The 25,277-nt window shown below is 40.6% G+C and overlaps 1 protein-coding gene across 1 annotated transcript; it reads left to right on the top strand.

Moving 5' to 3' along the window:
* The first annotated feature begins 4,720 nt into the window (after positions 1-4,720).
* Positions 4,721-6,611, top strand: LOC308396723 (ladderlectin-like). The gene is made up of 7 exons (XM_080882253.1): positions 4,721-4,761; positions 4,853-4,930; positions 5,028-5,078; positions 5,297-5,406; positions 5,511-5,645; positions 5,925-6,036; positions 6,326-6,611. Exons 2-7 carry the CDS (start codon positions 4,855-4,857, stop codon positions 6,394-6,396), a joined length of 555 nt encoding a protein of 184 aa, XP_080738379.1. The 5' UTR covers positions 4,721-4,761; positions 4,853-4,854; the 3' UTR covers positions 6,397-6,611.
* The last annotated feature ends 18,666 nt before the right edge of the window (positions 6,612-25,277 follow it).

Raw genomic sequence — 25,277 nt, forward strand, 5'->3', positions numbered from 1 at the left:
AGCCTGAACTAACAGAATGCTTTCTACTCTATTTTGCTTGTAACTGTAGGTTTTTATATGAAATAAAACCATTTAAGCACAAACATCATAAATGATCTAAACATCAGATATTATCTGAGGAGTACCAGCCAGACAGAGTCAGGCTCACCTTAATGCACAACTTGGGAGAGAATTTTATAACGTTGACACACTGATCATCAGACACCTTCACGAGACAGTGAGTAATATATCAAGCTTGAGTATGAGTACGCAAATATTTGTGGAGATTCTTTTCTGAGGGCGGGTTACACCGAAGGACGGCTTTGTCACTCCCTCCTTGACAAAGCAGTCAGAGATGTGCGTATAGTGCTTATCACTGCTAATCAAGCCAGTAAAGTAAGATGTTCTTGCAGCGTTTAGTCAGTTGAACAAGGTTAATAAGGTCTTTTTCCACATCTGTTCAGCTTTCCTACAGAATATAATCCTGCATCCAAGAGGAAGGATTGACGGTTTGAAATAAGCTGTATTTTAAGGGGCTACACAATGGAGAGCTAATCAACATGTATTATTAAAACAATTGAGGTTACCACAGATTTTTGAAAACGTGGATGTTTAAATAAGGCAGAGAGATTAGAATATAAGTGCAGAATTCAGATATAGCTTCTGAACTTTAGAATGAATTATGTAGTAGTCATTTTGTGGAGTATGTCTTACTCAGCTTGTTTACACTCTGCCTGAGCACTCACACCACTTTATACAACACGCCTCATTAATGGCACAAGCTCCTGAGGATGTTTTACCAGTCGGTGGTTGCTGGAGTACTTTTCTATGCTGTGGTGTGCTGGGGGAGCAGCACAGCAAAGAAGGACTCATCCAGGCTGGAGAAACTGATCAGGAGGGCTAGCTCTGTGGTCGGCATGAAGCTGGACACTCTGGTGACAGTGGCAGAGAAAAGGACATTAAAGAAACTGATGGACATTATGAACAATGCTGGGCATCCTCTGCACACGGCCATTAACAACCAGAAGAGTCTGTTCAGTGACAGGTTGCTTCTCCCCAAGACAAGAACTAACAGACTTAAAAACTCCTTTGTCCCACACGCCATCAGACTGTTTAACTCCTCTCTGGAGGGGAGAGGGAGGGGAGACAGGGGGACAAAGGAGGGGGGAACAACTAAGCTGTAGTGCCTCTTCACCTCACTGTGTAATACTTTTCCTAATAGTCAACGGTGCAATAGACCTCAATACTCGAAATGTGCAATTCACTTGTATTTTTATTTTTATTCCTATTTATTCTATTTATCCCCTTCGTATATTTTATTTATATTGTCTCTGTATTTATATATATGTGTGTGTGTGTGTGTGTGTGTGTGTGTGTATTATATATATATATATAATATTCTGTAACTCTGTAACTTCTGTCGGTGCTGTGCTTTTTTGGAAACTGAATTTCCCAGAGGAACCCACCTGAGGGATTAATAAAGTTCTATCTTATCTCTTAAGCTTTAAGTGCTTTCTATCCCACACTCACACTGCAGTGGGCTGTGGAGAACAACCTGGGGTCAGCATCTTGCCCGAGGATATTTGGCATGCAGACTGATAGATGTGCTCCCTTCTGAACCACAGCCACACTATGAGATCACATCCTTCTAATTACAAGGATTATGTTTCTTCCCTCAGGAGTTGGGATGATGGGCAGTGAGTACGACTGAACATAGAGATGGGAGGAGCTGAGGAAAGCATGAAAAGCCAAATTCTGTTGAGACAGAATAATTGGCTGTTTATTATTTCACTCAATGGCACGTAAATCAATTCATAATCCTGCTAATGTGTTTTTCTTTCAGAATCTTTGGTTGCTATGCTGTCTCACAATTAAAATGAATCCACAGTTCATTTCTTTTCAAACGTTCAAACTCAGAGTCTTTTTATCTTTCATGTTGTTTTTACGTTGTTCTAGTGCAACACTCAGGCTGTAGTTTCCAGTTCCTGTGTATTATCTGCACACATGGTTTCTGACAACAAAGCTGACTTTGACTTGGAACATGTCGTGTCAGCAAAAGCTCTGGATAATGTTTCAGTGAGTCCTGTTCTCCAGACAAGAGATGCTATTTGGCAATAATAGCAATAATTTTCCACATGGAAAATCTTTCTATACAACTTTGTTTGCAGTGTGAGCTTCACTTCTATGTGTAGAACACAAACACTCATGTTCTCTTGTCCTCTTATACTCTGTTCAGGTCTGTTGAAAATAATGTCCCAGTGGAAAAGCTTGTTAGTTTAGGCCTTTATAGATTCTGATGATCTCTGAGCAGCAGCAGAAGGAAATAAACCTCCAACAGAACGAACTCTGGGAAATCCAGTCATCTTTTCACAGGTGGGGATGAGGTGAGAGAAACAAAGAGCTTTTAGAAATAACAGTCAACAAACACATTATTGGGATGAAGTCCTTTCAGCCTCTGTGCGACACACAGACAACCTCCCACAGACACAGACACACACAGACAACCTCCCACAGACACACACAGACAGACTGTAGACAGATGAAACGAACATATATTGATGAACTCAGGATGACCTACTAGCCTTGTGTACATGTGAGAGCTTCAGGTATATAGAATTACTGAAGGCTTTTGTTGAGTGTTAGTAAAAGGCGTACATGTGACAGGCGTGTACTCTCTGACGTGAAATGTTTCTGAGGCCAAGGTAAGGCCAAGCTGGGCAGCCAAGACCAAGAAATGGACCAAACACACCAGAATTGTTATATGTAGCAATGAGCAGCACTTTGCATGTTGAAGGACACGTGTATCAGCAGGGGTGGCTTACCCAAGAACACGAGCCACTCTAACTATGTAAAGCACTTTGTGCTACATTTTCTCTGTATGAAAAGTGCTTTATAAATAAAGATTGATTGATTGATTGATTCTGTTCCTCGTGTGGTTCTGGGGCACACCGCTCCTCCTGGCTGCCTGACCCACGTCTTCTCCTTTCACCTTGAATCATGTTCGCTGAAGCCAGAACTTTTCTATGTCTCACAAAAAAACAAGTCATCTGTTCAACAGCCTTTATGTTTATCAGTAGGCTGGCTTTATTGTGCTCATTAATGCTGCAATAAGGACATAGTTAAAGCCTTGTATTCTTACTTGTATTGTTCCAACAGTTGTGCTGGCTCAGGGGTGTCAAACTCAATCGCACAGGGGGCCAAAGGTCAAGGCACGCTTTAGGTCGCGGGCCACACAAGATAAACATTTATTGAACACTAAAACAATGTTTTTAAACATATATATGAATTAAAAAAAGACAGGAATATTATTAAATAAACTTAAAAAAATAAACTTTAAATATTTTGCTCTCCATAAAAATATATCCTGTCAAAATTACACAAGTTAGAAATATGAACATGCTGCCAGAAACCCAGAAAAATAAATGAGAGCAAACACAAGGTTGGAGCCGCATGTAGACGAGCTGGGCGCTGCTGCAGGAGTGCAGCTAATAAACTGTGTGGGCCAGTCAGTGTCTTTCCCTGAGTGCATCATTACACTGCAGCTGCAGCTGCATCTGCACAGGTGCAGCTCAGCAAAGTGCGCTGACTGGGTTCAACATTACTGCAACAGGGAAAGTGAGGCAGGCTGCACTAGTGCATTAGTGACAGCTTCACTGCGTCACACCATGATGGGATAGATGGGTCTCATAGCGTCAGAAAAGTTGGATTTGATGGGCTTTCGCCTGCAGTGTGAACGTAGCCTAAGACTACTAAATGAAAACACGTGGCTCAGTAGCACAAAAGACCACTAAAGCTAGGAAACACTTATTTCAAAAGCTTGTGCTTTACTAACTATAAGAAGCTAACATTTTAATAGCTCACCTGAGAGCCTGCATCATGCACAGTGGCTGTGTCTTCAACACTGTAGCCCACACCGTTTACTGCATGTCACTGACTGGTAATCTGAAAGTGTGTGTGTTGTCCAACTGAATCATATCCTTTTGGTTTTTTATTTGGCAATATTGAGTTTGAAAATCATCAAGATGACATTTGCCATAATCTGGAGGTACTTAATGAACCGCAGACGCACAAAGATGCTTCTGTCGCCGTTTCACAGAGGTTTTTGGTTTCCAAGCAGTTTTCAGCCGAGTCCTCTGGGCTGCTGTTAAAGCTCCATGCTTGAGTTAGGACTTGGGTTTTGTGTTCTTCTACAAAAAGGTTTGAGAGACCATTTTATTTCCTTTTCTTTTCTTTCTTTGCACACTTGAAATGTATATAGTTGGTGTACTAATAGATCATCTAATGACTTTTATTTTACATGGAAGTCATTCTAAACTGTCCTTTTCTGTCTCATTTTCCAATTGGCTGTTCACCAAATCACTGTTCAGGTTGCTCCTCAATTTCAGGGGTGTCCCCAGTCATTACTGGGAAGAACAAAGGAACACACTGTTGGCATGTTTTATTTCATCTAGTGTGGATAATGATGAGTAAAAGACAGCTACCTTCACCATGCAAAACAACAGTGTGACACAAAGATGAGGTTATGTATCTCTGTGTTGACCATCAGTCAATATGACAAATTAAACAGCAGTGACATTTTATCTGGGTGGAGGTAAAAACCATTGTTATAAAGCGAAATGCCAGCAAGCATGGAGCTAAAATAAATAACAGTGTATTTTAGTCTGTTTGTTCTTGGTTTTGAGTGAAGGTACAGAAACAGTATATAAGTGCTGGTGTTCGGTTCAGCACCTGCACACTTGAAGGCTGAAGTTACAAGCTGACACTGATAACAGGGAAGATAAGGTATTATATCAAATGCTTGCTGGGAAGTGTCAGATTATTGTCTATCTTTTCTTTTATAAACGACCTACTTTGAATTTTCTGATTTGTACAGAGATGCTAAACATCACCATGAAGCTGCTGACTGTGTCTACACTTCTCTGTGCAATGGTGGCTCTGGGCACTGCTGCTGGTGAGTATTCCAGTATACTGAGCATCATCTATACATCTTATGCATGAATATATTAAACTGAAAATTATAATGAAAATCAACATTTGCTGTTGTCTAGCACTTCCAGATGAAGTGGCCAGTAATGGGACAGAGGCATCAATTTCAGCAGGTCAGTGGACTTTTCAGGTTTGAAACCAAAACTAATCACATTTTTATCATCAGTACATCAGCTTTCCTACGTCAGCTTTCATAAATTTGTTTTCATGTGTGATGGACTTAAAAAAGTTCATCTTTAACACTCAGATAAAAACACATTTTTCATGAATTTTTATTTTAAAAACTTTTCCGACACAGTAAAGTAGCTCAATATTCTTTGATTGTCTTCAGGAGAACATCATGTTGAGAAGAGAGCAGCATCTTGTCCAAGCGGCTGGACTCAGTATGGGAATCGATGCTTTCTCTACGATAACCGTCAAATGACTTGGGCTCAGGCGCAGGTAAAAGCAGTGATGTGAATTTATCATTTATCCTTTGTGCAATCTTAACTCTTTCTGTTTACGTTGTCATTTCTATAAACTCAGTCTGTTGATTTCCATTGTAGCGAATCTGCCAGTCCTTGAATGCAAACCTGGCATCTGTAAACAGCAACGACGAGTACCAGTTCATTCGAGCCGTCATATCTAGTGCCTCTCGTGAAAGTGGACTAACATGGGTTGGTGGCTCAGATGGTCAACAGGTATATCACTTATCATTATTCAGAGGACCCTCCCCCATTAGCAAGCACGTGGTGACAGTGGGGAAGAAAAACAATTTTTAACAGGAAGAAACCTGAGGCAGAACCAGGCTCAGGGATTAGTTCCCACCTGCAGTAGATATGGAGGTCTTTAAGATGGGATCTGATTATTCAAGACTTTAAAATTCCTTCTTCATATTATTGTATCTACATGCACATTTAGAACTTGGAACTGTAGCTTATTTGTGAACATATTCTTGCCTACGTTTTTCTGTTTTCTAGGAGAATTACTGGTTTTGGATTGATGGAACCTATTTCACATTTACGCAGTGGTGTCATGGAGAACCTAACAACGTTGGGGGAAACGAGCATTGCTTAATGGTGAATTCTTCAGGTAAACCTAAAAGTACAATGTAAGAGCACTATAAATGTTAAAGAAAAAAGGAAACAATACCCAGAATCCCCCAAATAATCTTTATGCATTTAATGTGACAAACAGTGATGAGTGAAAAAATGTCAGCAGTACATTTTTCCATCATATTAATTATTTACATAGTGTTTTGATGCAATGCTAAACATGTATGTGTCAGGTGCTGTTGTTATACAGAACAACATATTTAGATCAGTGATCATTTCTCCATGTGATTGTGATTTCAGTTCATGCTGATTTTGTGTACTTACAGGAAGCAAGTGTTGGAATGATGGGAGATGTGACAGCCAATACCCATTTATTTGTGTCAGGGCCATCTGCTGATTCCTGGGCTCTCGTGAAGGCGTGGCCTACCTGACGACAGAGCAAATCCTCTAATATATCACAATAAGAATCTGGTTCTGATTTGATTTACTTCTTTTCTTTTACTGTAATGCTGCATAAGGAATGAAGCGACAAGTGACATAAACTGGAGTTGCTCTTTTAACAGGAGCAGACTGCATGTGCACTTGAAAGAATGCGTTTAGCAAAACGTTGTTTCCCAGAATGAATTGTTGTTTCTCATCTTCTTCATCATTAAAATCTTAAGCATTGAATCAAAATGGTCTGTGCATTTAAATGCTTCATGCTTATCAGTGTGCTCTTAAATATCACATACATCCTCACTGTAAAATCTAACTAGTTCTCTGAGCTTAAAAAACGTATGCAAACGCATTGCCTAGAAAACAAAGAGACACTAACAACGCTTGATGACTAAATTAGGACGACTTAATCATTGTGAGTACAAAGTACTACAGATGACTTCATTTTTCCTGAGTGAGCAATACTAATGGTTTATCCACTGAAAAAGATTTGAAATCTAACAAAATAAAAATATATATAAATTTTGTGTTAGCTTACTATTTTAAATTTTGCTTATGTTTTATCATCCTTGAACTTGAGATTTATAGTAGAACACTTAAACACTATAATTATGGCTAAAAAATAACTATCAGCATTTCTTCTAATGCAGTTAAACTCAGTCCAACGGTGATTTTCAAATGCAAGAAAGTATATCAGTAAACATCTTGGACACTGTTCTGCTAAATATCAAACAAGCATATTCCTACTATTGTGTCTTGTGCTGTTTAATAATACTTAAACAATTATTAAATTGGTATTTGTATATTTTTTTGTTACACAATTTAAAACTTTTAAAAACGTATAATAAAGTATTTCTCAACCTCATGCACTAGCTCACGCTGCCTATACACTGCAGAATGCTAAAGAAAAAAAACTTGTATGAACAGCACACAAGAGTGAAAACAGATATAAGATGCCTAGAAAAATCATATAAATGAAACATGTATGTTTTGGATACTTATGTGAAAGTAATGAGAAAGTGGCCACTTTCATGAGTAAATCACGTAAGCCTGATATGATTCACTATATGAAGCAGGCCACATCTTATGCAGGTCTTTTATAAGTTTTTCCTATTTCTTTTCCATATGGGCAGAAACACAGTCAGCCCAATATTTATGTACTAAAACCAACTATGGTCAGTTGACAGCTTAAGTTATAATTATTTAATTTTTTCCACAGAGCCATATCCACCCCTGCTTGTGTCACTCAAGAATGCGAGTTTGATTGATGACCCTAGCCTTGACCTTTTGACCTTACCGGAAGTACACCGGAAGTACTCCGGAAGTGACTAATCGATTCCAGGGCTGTGTCCCAATTCAGGGTCGCATGCTTGAAGTACGCGCACTACGCGCACTACGCGCACTACGTACGGTGCGTACTATAAGTACAAGAAGTGCGGAAGTGAGAGGCGTGCTGTTCAGGTTGCCTAGCAACCATGATACTAACCGCGAGAAACGTTAACCTCTTCGACATGTCAATGGCTGTGAACAAAGAGAAACTTGTAAATAACTCATGAAAGAATAAAGCTACATTGAAACCAAGCACACCATTGCTTTTCTTGTGACATTACCAATAAGTTTGATGTGTCACATGACCCTCTTCCTATTGAAAAAACAAAAGTTGTATCCAAGATGGCCGACTTCTAAATGGCTACCATGGTCACCACCCATCTTGAGGAGTTTGCCCCTCACATATACTAATGTGCCATAAACAGGATGTTTATGGCACAACTTCACCAGATGTAGCTCAAGCGCGCCCCCGGACAGTGCCAGCAGATTGAAACTGAAAAACAAATTGTAAGCGATACAAAAAATGTAGTTTCAATTAATTGTTTTTTCACTATCATTTTTTTTTAAACTTTCAATACAAGAATACATTTATTTCAGTTACAATATTTTTTTCTCAGTTTCATTTTAAGGTGGCATCGTTCTAACCCCATGATTCTGACTGAGAGACACCATACCACTGTGTTCGGCCACGATGCGCTGAGATCAGTGAGCACATACTACACATACAGTTAGTTTTAGTTTGTTTTCCACTTTATTGTTGAGTAACTGAATTTATCTAAATTGTTTTGATTTATAATTGTCGCATTTGCAATAACTTAGTTGGATTGTAAGGTTTAATGTTTTCATATATTTTTTGGAAAAGTGTTTTACAATACGTTGCATTAATGCATAGTTTGTATGAGAGAGATGTTATTTTTTGTCATTTAGGTCAAATATGACGTCATCAAACTTCTAAGTTGTGAATTACAGCTAGAACAGCATAATTAATATTTGAGTTGCTGACCCCTTCTGTTGACAGGTCTGGTTTATTGTACACTGGATTGTTCCTGAGGTGCGAGCCTTCCCACCTGGACTTTGAAAGACTGGGATTCGCTTCTTTCTTGATGATCTGCTGCACTTTGCGTTGTGGTAGGACTGTATCACTCACACTTTCACACACAGCTGGTTATAACACCACTGACTGACATTCTCTCACCCCTATTTTCTTTCACACCCTGGGAGTTTTTGGACTTTACCCCTTGGACATGTTTTATTTGGGACTTTAAATGATAAGCTGTTGTGTAGAACATTCTCCACATGTGAAAGGTGTGTGAGATTTTCATCTGAATGAACACTGAATTTGTGTAATCTGCTTTCTATAACAGTTAAGGAGTCAGGTTACTAGGGTGTCCCAACATTGAGATCAAAAGTTACTATTTTTATGTGTTTTACTTTGCTTTCATTTGTTGTTCTTTTCTACAATTGTAAATCGCCTTTAACCTGTGGTTGTCAAACTCATGCTTTATTTCACTAAAGCCGGTTTGTTCTTTTGAGTTACATTCCTGTCTCTGTGTCTCATTAAAACACATCCCTGTGCTTCTATAGTCGAACCTATTGGCCCATTAATATATTCTTTAATTAATAATAATTAATATTGTTTTTTCCTGTTACTGTGTTACACAACCATGTCCAGGTACAGTACACAATGTTCCTGCTTAAACGGAGCTCAAACCGGTGCTTAAAGAATGGAGAACACAAACTTTATCCAAAAACCTCTCATGTTCAGCTGTTTTTTTGTAAAAAGATAACAATGTTAGCCTTTTCTGCAGCTATGGGGCATATATGGTATCACTCTTGGCTGGAAGCAGTGCTTAATCAATGGAAAAAACACAAACTTTGTCCAAAAACCTCTCATGTTCAGCTGGTTTCCACTTTTCCTTTGGTCATTTTAGCCTTTTTGGCCAGGGTGAAGGGAGTATCTGCCATCAAACAAGAAGACAGCCGCATGTAGCTACGACTGTGTTTGCTACTTCACCTTACATGCATTAATGTAATCACGTGGTTAGCCTACTCAACGTAAATTACACACGAACAACATTAAGCTACTCACGCAGAGAAGAACGGCTGCTGCTGCATCATCATCCTCATCATTTCTGCTACACTGGCAGGGCTAGGGGCCAGGACTCTCCTCTTCGGGTTTTTGGGGGATGTTGCTAACTCCGGGTCCGATAACAGGCACCACACCCGCAGTAGATGTGCTCGGTGTGAGGTCTCGCAGCAAGCTATCAAATACGGCGCATTTCTGGGCTTTTAAAAAAACCGCTATGCGTCGCCAGGTGTTTCATCAGATTTGAGGTGTTACCTCCTTTGACAGTATCACAGTATCAGCTTAAAGCACTTGTTGCTGCTGAGTTTGCATCTTTTGCTGTGAAGTACAGCCAGACTTTGACCGCTTCGCCTTGGGCATTTTTAATCTGTAGCTCTGCTCTAAAAGAACGTACGTACCTGGCCCCGCCTACTATCCTCGAAATGTAAAATGATTGGCTAGAATCTAAAGTGTATGACAGCTCAGGAAAAAAAGCACCGAAATGTGCGCTGCTTTTCGGTCTGGTTACTACCGTTTACGGCACCGGATACCGGTACCCATCCCTACATATAACAGACAATCAACACAGGACGACATAAAGTGCAATGTGCAAAAATTGTAAAAAATCTAAACAAAGACAGAATAAAATGATATTGTGTGTGTGTGTGTGTGTGTGTGTGTGTGTGTGTGTGTGTGTGTGTGTGTGTGTGTGTGTGTGTGTGTGTGTGTGTGAGATCACAGCAGCAGGTTCATGGCCTCACAGGCAGCTCACGGGCAGGATGGAGTTTGTGCATGAGAAGCAGAAGTCCCAGTTTGTCACTTCAGGTTTGACTGAGCTGTTTCCAGAAGAGCTAAAATAGACGTCCAGCTGCTGAGATCAGTTCCACTCTGTTGAGTTTCTTTGTGACTGTTTCCTGCCGGTATCATTACAGGTCGTTTTAGAGTTTTTGGAGTGAAGCAGCTGCAGCGTCCTGATGATTCCTCCTTTTATCGTTGCTGTTAAAGCAGAAATAACCAGATTATAAAGGAGTCTCACTCATGTTTCTGCACTCTCATCCAAAGACAGTTCGGTGCTTGGACCATGTTTGTTTATTTATTACAGGTTAATGTTCAGTCTCATGTCTCTGAGGTGTATCTTCTTTGCTGATGACACAACTTTATTGTAGGCAGGAACATTTACAGCAGCTTCTGGATCCCATGGAACGTGAACTGGTGACTGTTAGTAAACTGCTTTGATTGTAACACATGCTATTCACCTCTCTCTTCACTTAGGAAAAAATGTTTAATATTAGGAAATCACTCATTAAATAGTCACCAAAAAATATAATAAATGAAGTTTCACAGCAATATTTGTGACCCGAGACAAACATCAGCTGGATCATTTTACGTTGAAAAACTTGAAAAAACATGATAAAGTTGCTGTAGTTTTAGGACACTGACATAGTCGTGTCATCAGACACGCAGAGACTGGACTGACACACACACACACACACACACACACACACACACACCAAGTTACTTTTGCAAAATACTTAGCATTTTGCACATTTCCATTGCACTGTGTTGTCTTGTTTATTTGCAATTTTTTGCACATTGCACTTTACGTAGTCGTGTGTTTGTCTGTTATATGTCATGTGTAGCACCAGGGTCTCGGAGGAAAGCTGTCTCATTTTACTCTGTACTGTACCACTGCACATGGTTGAAATGACGATAAAGCCACTTGACTTGTATATCTGTACATTGTCCGTACTACATCTGTATATTTGCTTTTTGTATAGCAATATAAACATCTGTACACTTAGCTTATTTGTACATACTCTGTTCATAACTGTCCCCACCTTTCACACTATCCTTATCTGCATATAATCTGCTCTTATTGCACTTACTGTTCTTGCACATCTGATTAGATGCAAACTATATTTCAGTCTCTGTTTATACATTTGTAATGACAATAAAGTTGAACCCTAATCCTAAAGTCAACAAATTCATCATTTATTCAATTAAATGCAATGAAATTTAAGGATTTATTAGATGATAATATTAAAAGACATAGAAGACAGTTACCAGGTAACATCCAGAAGCTGTTTGAAACGAGGGATAAAGGAGGGCTCGAGTGACCCGACAGAGATAAGCAGAGGAGAATGGATGGATTTAGTGTTTGAAGCAGAGGTTTTGTTGGTTTGGTCTCGTTCTAACGTGTTTATTGGGAAGACAAACAGATGCCTGACTGACATGTGCACTGTGAGTGTATTAATAAACACTCACAGAAGGCTGAAGTCACCACACAGAGCAGACTGTGTGAAACAAATCAACAGTGTCCAAATAAAGTGAATGATTAAACTCTGAATGGAACATTTAAATGAAAAAAAAAAAACTTTACAAAAGAGGAAGTGATGTCACAGACGTCACAGAGCAGTGTGATGTTGACTCATGTCATTACATGCTGACCTTTGATGACTTTTGTTTAGCTCCTGTGCCGTTTAAACCATTAACTATGAAATAATCACCAGAAAATTTAAAAAAATTTATTGAATGTTTATTGAACCTTCTGACGAAACATAAAAAACAGAACTTAAAAATGTAACATATGTGAGTTTTAATTTGTATCACATTTGCTGCATCCAGCAGGTTATTGTGTAAAATGTAAAATGACGATGTAGAAGTGTGAAAAACTCACGCATCAAATATGAGACACTTGGAGTTAAAGTTATTATTTTGCTTTTCTACAATCTGCTATTTGCTGACATGTTCAAATAATTTGTTGGTTAGTAAAGAAACAAGTTGATAAATAATGAAGTGAGATTAGGACACAGTTTGGTGCTTTCTGACCGCTTTCTGTCATCAAACAGGACTGAGGAGGAAAACCAGCTCAGAGAGTTTGAAGGTTCTTCAATGACACAGTAGAAGAAGAGCTGTGAGGCCACAGTAAAGTTTCAGAACTGAACTAACTCTGTCGGAGCTTCCACAAACACTGATCAACACACTTATTAAACCTCCTGCCATCTAACCCTCGTTTTTGCTGAGTTCTCTTCCTTTTTTACCTTTTGGAATCTGAATTTGTTTTTTATAAATCCAAATTTGAGCCGACACACTGGACATCTCAAAAAAACTCAAAAACACAAAGTTCCTCTTCAGGGATGAAAGTAAAAAACTGTAATTTGGAATCTTAATGGAATACAATCTGGTTTAATTTTATCATTTTATCCATGGCACTGAAAATTCATGGATCTGAGCATTGAAATATCATTTTTTTAAAGAGGTCGTGCACACTGCTGGATTGACTGTATTTAGTTAGCCGTGGCAGAAACCTGGGATTGGTAATAAATATGATAATCTCCTAAAACTACATGGCTTTTTTTCTCCTGCTGATTAAAATAAAACCTTAACAAAGCTGAAGAACTCAAAGTGCATCAACCATTTCTTTCACCATCATTCTGTAAAACACCAGCGAACGCTCCCAGTGTTTGATACCATTTATCCCAGTGTTTCCCAACCACTGTGGCGCAGCACATAGGTGTGCCCTGAGAAATGATCAGGTGTGCCGTGGACGATTATCTGGTTTCACCTGATTAGTCCTCGAAGTAATCGAGTAATGGGTGGAACAATTACATTCTCTTCCACTAGAGGGCAGTACAACTACCAGCTCTATTTAAATGAGTTGCCAACTGGCAGTAAAACAATCGGACCTGGTCCTGGAGAAAACTCAGATGCAGATGAAGGTCCTAGCAGGAGTAGTGGTCAGAAGAAAGTAAAACAGGTACACTGGGGACAAACCGAGCCAGGTGTGCAGGGAAAAACTATCAATATACTTTCTGTGATATTTTTGTTTGGTGGTGTGATTTTTCTCTTTTAAAAAACAGTTAAAAACTCTTCTGTTCAAACAAGCCTTTTGTTGATCTACATATTTTATTTTATTTTTTTTTTACATTATTTACATTTGATCTTTTACATTGTATATAATGTCTACTGATTTTATTGTTTATTTTAATATTTTAATATTTGTGTACAGCGCTTTGTGATTGCCTGTCTGCGAAAAGTGCTTAATAAATAAAGTTTACTTACTTACTTACTAATGTGAAATATGTGCCGTGGCTCCCAAAGGTTGGGAATCAGTGGTAAATAAATGAAATGCAGTAAATAACTTGAGAGAGGTGCACAGAGATTTCAATGTTTGAAGATGCTAACAATGTCAAACAAAGCTTTCATCCAATAATTCAGTAATTCATCAGTAGTTTGAGGGTTATTGATTGATCAGTGAACAGATCAGGTTCTGATTGAGAAACTCAGAGTGAGGACTTCAGAGTTTTCAGCTTTAGAAACATTTAATTCTATCAGAGGATCCATCTGCTCAAACATAATGCTCAGTGGTGTCATCATGCTCGTCAACATCCAATGGCGTCTCCATGGAGACATCATGTTTGTTACCTGTGGACAGAGTGGAGAAATCAGGACAGTGCTGACGTGATCAAAGTGTTTCTGTGAGTATCTGCCTGAGTTTGTACCTGAGCTCCTGCTGCAGCAGATGGACAGGAGCAGGATGGTGCAGATGCAATACACGCAAAAGGCCAACAGGTGGCAGATGACTCTGATCCAAGACACAGAGGGCGAAGAAGGGGAGGAAGAGTTGGTGAGAGGAGGAAGAGTGGACAGAGAAGAACTGGCCTCAGAAACTGGAGGTGGAGGGACGGACTTTCTGAGAGTATTTATAGGAGACCCTGCAGGAGACATGATGAAACAGGTTCATGAGTCAGCTCAGCAGGTCAGGTCAGGTCTTTAAACACGGAGTTATGTCAGTGTTCTGACCTCGGACCCTCAGAAAGCTCTGAGGAGATGATCCAAATGTGTTAGAAGCGCACCAGTAGAGACCTTCATCAGAGTGCCTGACATTAGGGATAACGTGTTCTGCTTTAGACCCAAGGAGACGTCCATTCATGAAGAAAAAAGATGGAACTGTTTCACCACTCTTCTTCTTGCATTGCAGAGTAACATCACTTCCTGGTCTCACAGGAAGTGCAGGGATCTCCAGGATCACACCTTTTTCTGAATAGCAGGTAAACAGAGACAGACTTCCACCATCAGATTGGAGACACACAGAGACAGAGACACAGCTGGAACATCTCACTGTACCTGAAACACTGATGGACACTTCATCGCTCTGCTGTCCAGATGAGCTTTCACACCAGAAGGTTCCACCGTAGGACGAGTTACGATCCAAAACGCACAAACTTCCACTCATCTCAGCTGCTCCACAGTCCTCAGTGGGTCCTCCGCTGGTCATCTTCACTGTCCATCCATCAGCTGTCTGTCCATCATCAACACAACTCAGAGACACTGAAGATCCACTGAAGACCTGCTGAAGGTTTGGACTGACAGACAGAGACACTGGAGGACACACAGACAGACAGATAATCACCACCAAAGAGGAGAGGACCAGCGTCACGATGATCATCAAACTTCACACCGACCTGCATCAAAACCAGAATCCAAATGTGGAGCCAGCTCACATGGGCATGGTTGCCATGGTAATTTGAATTTGACAGGATGCAGACCAATTAACTCTTTACTTGTCATGACTGACTACAACTGATAGGTGGGGGATGGTAACTATGGAGATGCCAGGGGAAAAAGAAGAAACCCAAAGAGTAGGTTCATGGATGTCTTGAAGGAGGATGTTCAGAGGGTTGGTGTGACCGAGGAGGATGCTGGGATAGGATGAGATGGAGGCAGATGACCTCCTGTGGAACCAGCTAAAGCAGCAGCCAATAGAAGACGAAGAAGACGACACATGAAGAAGACTGCCACTTATTTCAAAGTTCTCATCCAGAAATTTGGCTTGCCCTCTAAGGAACATCCTTGAAACCTGGGAGACCTACAAAACGTTTACCCTGAATTTCAGGGAGAGGTGGACCACCTCTGTCAGTTAATCTAACAAGACTCAAACTCTTGACCTTCGTGGTGTTTGGTGATGATGCCAAACCTCCACCACCATGCCAACTGTCAGAATACCATTCTGCTTAGAGTGTGTATTAGTTAGTGTGTGTATTAGTTAGTGCTGTATAAGGCAGGGTGCTGGAAAGGAGAGTCCGTCCACTAGTCGAGCCCATTGCTATGGATCATTAGATCCTCATAAAACCGTTACAAGACCTTGGTCCTCATAGCTGGCAATAAGTGGAACTCGTCCCCAGTGGGTCTTGGACTCTGCCAGGGCTGCCCTTTGTCACAGATTCTGTTCATTGGTTTGGGAATCTGACCAGGATGCCTCCAGAGCATCTCCTGGGTGTTCCTGGCATGTCCACATCTCACCCAGGAACACTTTACTACTGTTTTCATTGTATCTCCTTCCACTTGGTGTGATTTTCTGAAAACATGAAATTTCATTTCATCTATATGCTGATGATTGCCAGCTTGATCTACCTTTCAATCACTCTGATAGCTCATCGATTGGACTCCTGCTTGTCTTAGTTAAATCATGGATGGCTCAAAATGTTTTACATTTTTATGAACAAACAGTGGAAGCAATTTTATTCAGTCCCAATCGTTCTTCTGGTATCCCAAATGTTCACTTTGCTGCTCTGAGCCCTCGCTTGAAGAGCTCTGTTACTAATCTTGGGGTAAAAATAGACACTGCACTTAGTTTTGATGGCCACATAAATGGGGTGGTGAAATCTTCATTCTATCACGTCAGATCGAAGCCAAAGCCCTTTCTGTCCAGGCATGAACTTGGAAACTGTGATCCATGCTTTGTCACCTCACGCTTCGAATACTCCAACTCCCTTTTAATGGGGGTTGGCCAAGCCACTCTGTCATGCCTGCAACTGGTGCAGCACGGTTTTTACCTCATTTAGTTCAAAATATAGTGACAAATGTACCAACACACATACAGTATGGCTCAGTTAACCAGAGATGGAACTAAAGTGTGTCAATAAAAATAACCTCTGTGGCCATTAATGTTTCGACAGTTAGTATTAAAGACTATAAATCTGTAAATCATCAATTATAACTGTCAAAAATGTGTATGTGTCATCAGCATAAGAGTGGAAGAGATTTGTTTAAGAACTTTTAAAGACCATTAAAAATCAGTACAATCAGTACGTAGTTTTGAGGCACAGGCAGATTTTAAAGGACCACACATGCCTCTGACACATCGTCAGATATTCGTATTCTGAGTTTGAGTCAAAGCTAAATGTAAATAAAATAACTTAATTTTTTCTTTTGCAATTATTGTGCAAATGTATTCTAAATCAGCAAAGAATCAGTCTGCAGGAAATTGTTCTCTGACAGCCACACCTTGGAGAAAACTCATTTCCATCGTTTGCATCCACAATCTTATTCTTTCGGTCAAAGTCAGAGTTTGTGAGAATGGGTGAGGGTAGGGATGCAGATCGACTGATAAATCAGCGGCTCTCTCTTCATCATGACGGACCGGCATCTGTCAGCATCTGCATCACTGCAGTCGCACTAATTCATGCAGGAAAGTTTCTTTATTTTTGTGTCTGAGAATTTTATGTTTAATGTACAGTACGATTCAGTCACTATGTGTCTTTTGCAATGTGATATTTTTATTAAGTATCTTGAAAAGTATTTGATATATGAAGTTAAAAATCCTTATATAAGGTCCGTGTTATGTGACATGGAATGACTGACCGTGCCTGCGTAAACTTATTAACAAAATGTTTGCTTATTTTAATCATCTCTGTCTTAACACTGTTGATATTTATAAATTTGGACTTTTTCCTACAAACCATTTATTATACGTACGTCATAATACAAAAAGTAAAAGCCAGGATGTTTTATGCTTAACGCTTATTACCAAAAATATCAGATTATATTGTGAATAAGGGTGGATGTGTTGTTCTTTAATGCATCTGTGAACCATCCTGATACGTGGAAACAAGGGTGATGACAGACGGATATTTACTCTGGTAAATTATCCACAAAATCTACAACTTACTGTAAGTCTGTGACTACAGGGTCAATGAGGGACCTCTTCAAAGGGCTTTCCTTAAGATTAAGACCGGCGAACAGTTTATTTTAAAGACTTTAAGGAGTAAAAATGTATTAATGGAAAAAGTACAGCTGGTGGAGAACATTGTGCATAAGGCCATTCACAACCAATGAAAAAGGCCATATTTAAAAAGATTTATAACTTATATGAAGAACTAGAAGGGCACTTCCAAAAGAATGAATAACTCCGTAAAAATGAGTCATGTTGGAAACATGTAACTGCTCTGTATTACATGTAACTGCTCTGTATTACATGTAACTGCTCTGTATTACATGTAACTGAGTGGGATTACTGCTGTTAGACAAACATTTAGTATTGGCTCAGTTTATATGAAACGCACTCTGTTCTGTCACAGAGATCTGAATACTGGGAATGAGTGCAGACTGTCTCCTGAAATCATAAATATAAACTTAGAAAAGACTCACCTGCAGAAACAGTCGGTGCAGACAGCAGCAGCACACACACACCTGCAACAGGAGGGCAGAGGTCACTGAGGGTCAGAGGTCAATAAAAGCTCAGTTCAGAAATGATGCTGTTTTAGGATTTTTATGTTCCTCGACTGAAGGAAAACCAGAACTCTGAGCAGAACAGGTACTGAGCTCATGTGCCTGCAGATACTCAGGTGATACATCAGTGGAAGCGTCCCTGATGCACTCATGCAGACGTGCTGTCTGAGCGCGTGTTGGATGAAGCTGTAAGGATGTTCACTCACCCCGGAGCAGACAGACGGACGCAGTCTTCATGTCTGAGTGACTGAGAGTCTGAAGCCTGAGCAGCAGAGATGCTTTCAGCTTCATCACTTCCCTGTTACACACTCAACACTTCCCTCTGCTCCTCGCTTTCACTACTCGTCTGACTGAGCTCAGTCAGAACGCACCTGCACAAAATCAGGCATCAAGTGAAGAATCCCTCTGTTACACCAACATCACAAGTTCATTATTAAATGATCTTTTTTCCATGTAATCCTGCATCTTAATCATAACAAGTGACCTCCTCCTGGTGTGTGGTACAGATCCTGTTCTGCCAAACAGAGACATTATTCAACTCTATTGACACAGGACCAAATCACAACAACAGTCGCCTCAAGGTGCTTTATATTGTAAGGTAGCTCCTACAGTAATACATACAGAGAAAAACCCAACAATCATATGACCCCCTGTGAGCAGCACTTTGGTGACAGTGGGAACAAAAAGCTCCATTTTAACAGGAAGAAACCTCCAGCAGAACCAGGCTCAGGGAGGGGCGGCCACGACCGGTTGGGGTGAGATCACACTTTAAAGTGTCACTAGTCCATCATAAATCATGCTGACAGCGTCACAGATCTGAAGAGAAACCTACAAAACAGCAGCATGTGGCCTCACCTGTGCTTCATCATAGTCACAGTCAGAGACAGGATCACTGAATCAGCAGAAATGTCTGGAAACTCACCTTAATCCTCAACCTTTCCACCTTTAACGCCACCATCGCCCTGAACTGGGCTGGAATATTAACGGGGATAAAATAAAAACCTACAATAACCTGGTTGCATTCAGGTGAAGACCCCTAAAGGTGTTTCTCAAACTCTGTAGAAGCACCTTCAGATTTTTGCCCATGTTGTTTGCAGGAACATTGCAGCTCTATGAGCGCCCTCGCCTCTGTCAGTGCGCCCCAGGGCAGCTGTGGCTACAATGTAGCTGCTATCGCCAGTGTGTGAATGTGTGTCTGAATGACTGAATGTAGTGTGAAGCGCTTCGGGGTCCTATGGACTAGACAAGCGCTATACAAATGCAGGCCATTTACCATTTACCTCATCAGGTCACCCCACAGGTTTCAGATGGATCATCTAAAACTTTCACCTTCTTCTGGTGTTTCCTGCTTTTGTTTATGTGGATGTCTGCTCTGGGTCACTGTTGGACTGACAGGTTAGCTGAAGGTGTTCAGATATTCATTGTGGATTTAAATATATGTCCATTTGTCCTGCAGCGTCAGACTTTGGTCCTGCACAGTGCTGCGACTCTCAGTTTGTATTTTTATCCTGCACGTCTCTACATGATGCTCCTGAAACTGTTTCTGTTTCTTTTCCTGCTTCATCTTTTTCCTTAAAAGGTGTCGGGATGGCGAGCCGTGACTGATGATGGGAAGTGATGAACTTTCAGTCTGTGTTGGTCGGGTCTGATTTAGAGGCGGGTGGATTGATCCAGATATAAATTGTAGTCGATCAATGCTTTGTTTCTGTGTTCAATATGTAGCCCACAGAATTGTGTTGCTTTTGTTTGTGATGGGGGAACATGAAGTATGTAAAATGTGTTTGTGTGCTGAGTCTCTTTTGTTTACAGCCTGTAACACATTTAGGCAGGAAGCTTACTGGTATGTTTGACTGTGTTACTCATTACTGTGGAAAGTCACAGTCACAGTGGGTTAGTGGTCATTAAATGTTTCACACCGATTTAAACCCAGTGGGGGTATCCCCCCCGAAAGAGGGACAAAAGGACCCCCTGATGGTCCTTTTGTCTTAACTTAATCATCATCTCGGCTCCTCTGACGACCTGTTTGCTGCTGTCTGCTGCTGAAAGGCAGTGGGGAGAGGGGACACTTGGGCAGTGCATTTATCGCAGCATATAATGTGTTTCCTGGATACACTGTGCTTTTTCAGCATTCAAAGACTGATGGCACCGTGTCAGAGCTGGCTATGAATTTCAGACAGATCAGGCCTTAATGAAAAAGTTATCAATCGTTCTTTTCATCTTTTCTCATTACCCACAGCTACATCCACTCTCTCAGGCCTAGGCTGCTCACTAGGGCTGAGTATCATCACTGATTTCTATAATCCATTCGATTCCGGTTCTCAAAGTCCTGATTTGATTCAACTTAGCCTCAGACAGTCAGAAATATTATAATTCTGATCATTTATCAGCACTGACTTCATCAGAATTGTGAACATCACAGCAGATGCCTTTGTGTGAAAGTAACTGAGAATAAAACAGAAAAACATGAAGGAGATTTTCCTGGTCTGGCTTTTTATAGCAGATAACCTTAAAAATATTCTGCAATAATCTGCAATTTTGCACAATTTTAAGAAGTTTAAATTTCTTCAGTATTGAACAGCAGAAATTAGGCTTTCTTGTCCGAGGTCATTTAAGTGAAAAAAGAAAAAGACAGCGCTGTAAACAACGGTAGACTGGTGGGTAATAAGCAGAGATGGGCAGTAACGCGTTACTGTAATCTGATTACTTTTTTCAAGTAACGAGTAAAGTAAGGGATTACTATTGCAAAAACGGTAATTAGATTACCGTTACTTTCCCGTAGGAACGCTGCGTTACTGCGTTACTAAAACCGTTATTTGTTGCGAGAATGTCTCACGACAGTGACGTAAGCGAGTGCGAGGTTGGTGACAACAGCTGTGTGCAGATCAACAATGGATAATATATCGAGTGCAGAGAGAGTGTGAGCGTGCAGCGTTTACAGCGTGGAAGTACTGACCTTACTTTGAGTTTGATTCCATAAAAAGTGACAAAAACATTAGTGTCCGCTGTGCGTGGGAAGAAAACTTCTTTTTACAGTGAAAAAACCCCTAAACTTCCAACAAGCACCGAGTAGCTACGACGTAATGGGAAACTCACAGAGAAACTCGCGGATTCTTCCACTGACTTCCACTAGGGCCCAGAACTGTTCTTTGACTTTTTTTCTAAAATTATTTTAGCACAAATTGTGATTAGAAAACGTTTCAGGTTAGTTTGTGTATTCATCCAAAGAACTGCTGTGTGAACTTTAATAGCTGTTTAAAACTCATTATTTTTCCTTTACATTAATAAGATGACTTTAGCTTTAGCTTTGTTCGGTTTAGTCTTGACTTTAGTTCTTTCCAGTGTCTCTTGAGTTTATCTGTGTTTCTAGTACTTGGTGTGTTGTTTGATGTAAGGTCTCTCTCTGTGTCGGTGACACTTTTATTTAACTGTGTTCATCGTAGACTGAACTTTATGCTGCTGTAACACAAACATTTCCCCTGTGTTATCAATAAAGTATCTGTCTCTGATAAGCTTTCAAATTAAGGAGATCAAGTATAAAAATATGACCTACCCACCTGTCAGGTACCTGCCACATGTTAATCAGCCATGATGGTTCTGTTTAAACAGGTGCTGACTGGGTAACGTGTCACACACTGAGCCAGCACACAGGAACAAGGAGGCTGTGATGGTGCTTTTCTGATTAAGTTCATCTGTCTCTTTATAATTCTGTGACGCAGACACGATCTCACTCAGGTCCCTGAGATCTGATCATGTGTTCATCACAGCTCCACCTGTCACTGCACAATCACCTCCATCACTGATGTCTGTGCTCACACTCTGCTGCCACCTAGTGTCTGTGTGTGGGTGTTACAGCCGGCTGTCCTCACAGCTGTAACACCCACCTGTTGTAACAACAAACCCACGGTGGGTGTGTTGGTGGGTGGATGTTATACCTTCAGCCTCATCATGGTGTTATTTCTGTACATCAGCTGATTCTGGTCATTTTTAAAAGAGTTCAACAAACTGTTTCCAGCTTTGCTGCATCTGAAACAGACTGAAGCAGGTCAGCCCTGTCTACTCTGACCTCACTTAGTCAGCTGACGTCTGCAGAATGAAGAAGCTGATGTTTAAATGAGGTTTTCCCTGAATATGTCCTGATAGCATTGATGTGACTCACCTCTCATCACCTCTCTGCTTAAAGCACCTGACCAAGGCCTGACGTTCAAGCTGTTTTACATTTTTCACATTCATACTGATCATAAACAGGCGTGTTCATCACAGCAGAATAATCTCTGTGATTCTGGATTAGACATCAGGGATTATTTGTCTTTGGTCACTTTGTTTATCAGGCCTCTCGACATTAATATGGTCATTACTAGGGATGGGTACCGGTATCCGGTGCCATCATACCATGCGCTTTTTTCCTGAGATGTGATACACTTTGAATTCTAGCCAATCATTTTACCTTTGCAAGCGTAGTAGGCGGGTCCAGGTACGTACGTTCTTTTAGAGCAGAGCTACAGATTAAAAATGCCCAAGGCGAAGCGGTCAAAAGTCTGGCTGTACTTCACAGCAAAAGATGCAAACTCAGCAGCAACAAGTGCTTTAAGCTGATACTGTGATACTGTCAAAGGAGGTAACACCTCAAATCCGATGAAACACCTGGCGACGCATAGCGTTTTTTTTAAAAGCCCAGAAATGCGCCGTATTTGATAGCTTGCTGCGAGACCTCACACCGAGCACATCTACTGCGGGTGTGGTGCCTGTTATCGGACCCGGAGCAACATCCCCCAAAAACCCGAAGAGGAGAGTCCTGGCCCCTAGCCCTGCCAGTGTAGCAGAAATGATGAGGATGATGATGCAGCAGCAGCCGTTCTTCTCTGCGTGAGGAGCTTCATGTTGTTCGTGTGTAATTTACGTTGAGTAGGCTAACCACGTTATTACATTAATGCATGTAAGGTGAACTAGCAAACATCATCGTAGCTACATGCGGCTGTCTTCTTGTTTGATGGCAGATACTCCCTTCACCCTGGCTAAAAAGGCTAAAATGACCAAAGAAAAAGAGGGAAACAGCTAAACATGAGAGGTTTTTGGACAAAGTTTGTGTTTTTTCCATTGTTTAAGCACTGCTTCCAGCCAAGAGTGATACCATATATGCCCCATAGCTGCAGAAAAGGCTAACATTGTTATCTTTTTACAAGAAACAGCTGAACATGAGAGGTTTTTGGACCAATTTTGTGTTTTTTCCATTGTTTAAGCACCGGTTTGAGCACCGTTTAAGCACCGGCACTGTTTCAAAAGTACCGGTTTGGCACCGGTATCGGATAAAACCTAAACGATACCCATCCCTAGTCATTACTTACACCTTCATTCTTGCTGCACTGGTACCATCCAATGGAGGCTCTGCCCTTTCTTCACCCGTTGCCATGGTGACCCATAGGCAAGTCTCCATGTGTGTCCCAGTATCAGACCCTCACTGTGAAACTCTTTATAATACGCCTCACAGCTGATCCCTTGTAATTAACAGGAGTATGTGCTATTTACCTGCAGACACTCACAGGTAGCACACCTGTAGAGTCAGTCAGGTGTTACAGGTAACACAGAAATACTGATATTGTCAGTAGTGTGTGTTTTTATGGTAACTGTGGAACAAAGTAAACGTCTCCGTGTTACATGTCAGTATGCTGTACTTGTCAGGGCTGTGAACAGGGGCTCCTTTCCTGCCTGAGTCCACTCTTTAACAACCGTGACAGAGAATGAGTTATGTTTATTAATATTGTGTTAGTAACATATTAATGTCGGTCCAGCATCAGCACTAATTAACTAAAACTGATTTGGCTGCAGTTTTTAATAAATCTGGTTTTTGAAAAATGATAAAGATGGAAAATCATTTTAGAAAGTGACAATCAGGGCCCACCTCTGTGACCTGAAGCTGTAAGCATTCATGTTGGAGGTCACACTGTTGTTACAGTGTTAGTTATTTATGATATTATTGCAGTGTTAGTGATTTAATATCTGAAGTCTCTGTGCTTCAATGATGAGCATCAGCAACAAACATACAGGATCACTGGACTCATTTTTTCTGTTGGCTGTGAAGAATTTTGGAAAAACTTTATTGCTCTGCAAACATCTGACCCTGAAACACCAGCAGTGCACCAGCTGACCTCAGATCAGATCTGTACACAGATTATGTTTGAATTCATTTACTATTTATTACAGCAGCAAGTCTGCAGCCGAGAGAATAAAAGCCTTTAAAAATGTAATAAATGATCTAATTATAACCCCTCAAACTATTCTAATCATAGATCGGTCTGTGGCCTCCGTGCTGTCCTTCAAACACATGAAACTTTATTAACACAGCAGCTGTTTCCTCTCGCACTCACTCTGCTGCTTTATCTGCCTCACATTCACTCTGCGCTCTGTAATACTGCTGCTATATGAGTTTAATTATATGTTGTATTGTGTTGATGCTCTCATTTTGTGTTGTAATTTAATTCTGTTCGTTTTATATTTATTTGTATTATTTTATTTACATTTTATTGTGTTGCTATTTCCAGCATATCAGGTTGCAGTTTTTAAATAAAGTTTTATGAATAAGAAAACTTTATAAATAAAGTTTGCTGTGACTTTTGGCTAACAGTACTATTGTCGTGTCCAAATTCATGGGCTGCATTCTCCTGAGGCCGCATTTGTAGACCGATTACGTCACAGCGACGCGCCGAAGGCTGTCCAAATTCGTAGACTCCTCCGAATGCAGCCGACAAATGCGTGCTCCTTTTTCCGAATTTGAAGGATGGGTCGGGTGTGTCCTTCGTGGCCCACCATATCCCAGAATTCATAGCGCGGCCCAGCCAAGCTCCAGTTTCCGGCTAATGGCGGCCGCTACTAAGTTTTAAAAATTACTCTTATTAATCTTTCTGGGTCACAAAATAAACGTTTAACATATTTTCAGGCGAGAA

This window comes from Rhamphochromis sp. 'chilingali', assembly GCF_963969265.1.
Source record: "Rhamphochromis sp. 'chilingali' genome assembly, chromosome: 1".
In the NCBI taxonomy this organism is placed as follows: domain Eukaryota; kingdom Metazoa; phylum Chordata; class Actinopteri; order Cichliformes; family Cichlidae; genus Rhamphochromis; species Rhamphochromis sp. 'chilingali'.

Excerpts from the sequence above, each read along its gene's own strand:
- LOC308396723 (XM_080882253.1), top strand. The coding sequence starts at position 4,855 with ATGCTAAACATCACCATGAAGCTGCTGACTGTGTCTACACTTCTCTGT. Across the intron at positions 5,079-5,296 it reads AGAGGCATCAATTTCAGCAG|GAGAACATCATGTTGAGAAG; the intron begins GTCAGTGGACTT and ends GATTGTCTTCAG. Across the intron at positions 5,407-5,510 it reads TGACTTGGGCTCAGGCGCAG|CGAATCTGCCAGTCCTTGAA; the intron begins GTAAAAGCAGTG and ends TTTCCATTGTAG.